Below are 1,669 nucleotides of genomic sequence, written 5' to 3' on the forward strand. Positions count from 1 at the left end.
TCGGCAGTCGGGAGGAACTTCGGAGCTCATACGAGTTGATTCCGTCCTCCACGATAGTAGGCAGTGCTGCGTACGGACAAAACGACCCACGAAACAAATCTCTGCGCCTGCCTAAACACATTCTTCAGTCAAACCAAACAGCGGAAGCGGTTGCGACACTCACAGCAACAAGTTACGCGGAAAACCAGGCCACACTGCTTGAAATTACGGACTCGAAGACCGTGATGGCGGAGGCAACCTCCCTACGGAAGAAACACGAAGACCAGGGATATATACTCCAAAAGGAACCAGAACTCACCAAAGCAATCGTCGCCGCACTACGACAAAGGAAAGGTCATACAGCCTTCCAGTGGGTCAAGGGACACCAAGGACACCCTCTGAACGAACTTGCGGACGAACTCGCAGGGAAGGCAGCAAAAAAGCGCAGGGGAAACTGCGTCGAACTGACCATCCCCGCAAACCTGAACGTCACGGGTGCCCGCCTCACCTCAATGACACAAAAGTTAGCCTACAAAGCGGTCAGACAGATGAAAAGCCGCGAGACGCACCCGCGTCCCCGTACCGTCAAGATCGTAAGCTGTGTGCTGCGCGATCTCAAAGACGACCTCGGAGTCGACCTCCACGAACAAACACTGGTCGTCCCTCCGCAAAAAAGACCTGATAACAAAAGAAACACGTCAGTGGATGTGGACGACACTGCACGATGCCTATTGGATCGGAAACAGATGGCTGGAGGCCTCAATGCCCGCTGACCTGCAGGAGCGCGCAGTCTGCAAACACTGCAACGCAACCGAGGACATGACCCACATTCTCTTCGCATGTGACGAACCGGGACGCGAGATTGTCTGGAAACTACTCACCGAACACTGGCAAACGACAGGAGGACCCCCGATAATCCCGACCTGGGGCTCCGTCCTGGGAGCAGCATGCGTCCCCTTCCCAAACGACAAAGGAGCGAGAAGAGTGACAATGGAGAGACGATGGACGATCTTAGCCACCGAGTCAGCGCATCTCATATGGAAACTCAGGTGTGAACGGGTCATTGGCAGGGAGAACGAACCTTTCAATGAGAACGAAGTAAGAAATAGATGGTACGCGACTTTGGAACGTCGTCTAGACTTGGAGAGGCGTTATGCGGCGCTTACGGAAGGAAGACAGCGCGCAAAGCGTCTCAAGACAGTAGACGCCATTTGGACGCCGCTGATACAATATAACGAAGACCTCCCGCCCAATTGGGTCGAAAAATGCGGGGTTTTAGTGGGTATTTGTAAGACGCCCTGCAGAAGATCAGGGCAAGGCTGAAGTCACAAGAGTCCCACACACATGTGCGTAAAAGCATTTCCTCGCGGTGTAATACGGTTATGGTCTCACTTATGCTATGCTATTCCTCTCTTTCTAAAAAACGCCGGCCCCGGAGTTGCGATCCTCACGGGGCGGTACCCAGCGCGTCTACCCCTTACCCATCACAAGCCTCGCAGAGGATCACTGGGAAGGAGAGACACATGCGCTCCACCAAAAAAAAAAAAAAAAAAAAAGATAGTAGGCAGTGCTGAGTCTACGCCGGGGCTCGAGGGTGGTCCTTGTGCTCGTGCAGCACGTATTTATGATCGCGATCGATGGGCGAAGAGCGACGAAGGAGGGGAACGAGGGCGGAGTCGAGCACGTGCTA

The 1,669-nt window shown here is 53.9% G+C and overlaps 1 protein-coding gene across 1 annotated transcript; it reads left to right on the top strand.

Annotated features, from left to right (window-relative positions):
- Positions 1-224: 224 nt before the first annotated feature.
- On the top strand, positions 225-1,302 carry BXZ73DRAFT_94625 (uncharacterized protein; the record flags this gene model as incomplete). Its single annotated transcript, XM_048026726.1, has 2 exons — positions 225-572; positions 601-1,302. 2 exons carry the CDS (start codon positions 225-227, stop codon positions 1,300-1,302), a joined length of 1,050 nt encoding a protein of 349 aa, XP_047870603.1.
- Positions 1,303-1,669: the final 367 nt, after the last annotated feature.

The sequence above is a fragment of the Epithele typhae genome, assembly GCF_022376455.1.
Source record: "Epithele typhae strain CBS 203.58 chromosome Unknown BXZ73scaffold_404, whole genome shotgun sequence".
NCBI lineage: Eukaryota > Fungi > Basidiomycota > Agaricomycetes > Polyporales > Epitheliaceae > Epithele > Epithele typhae.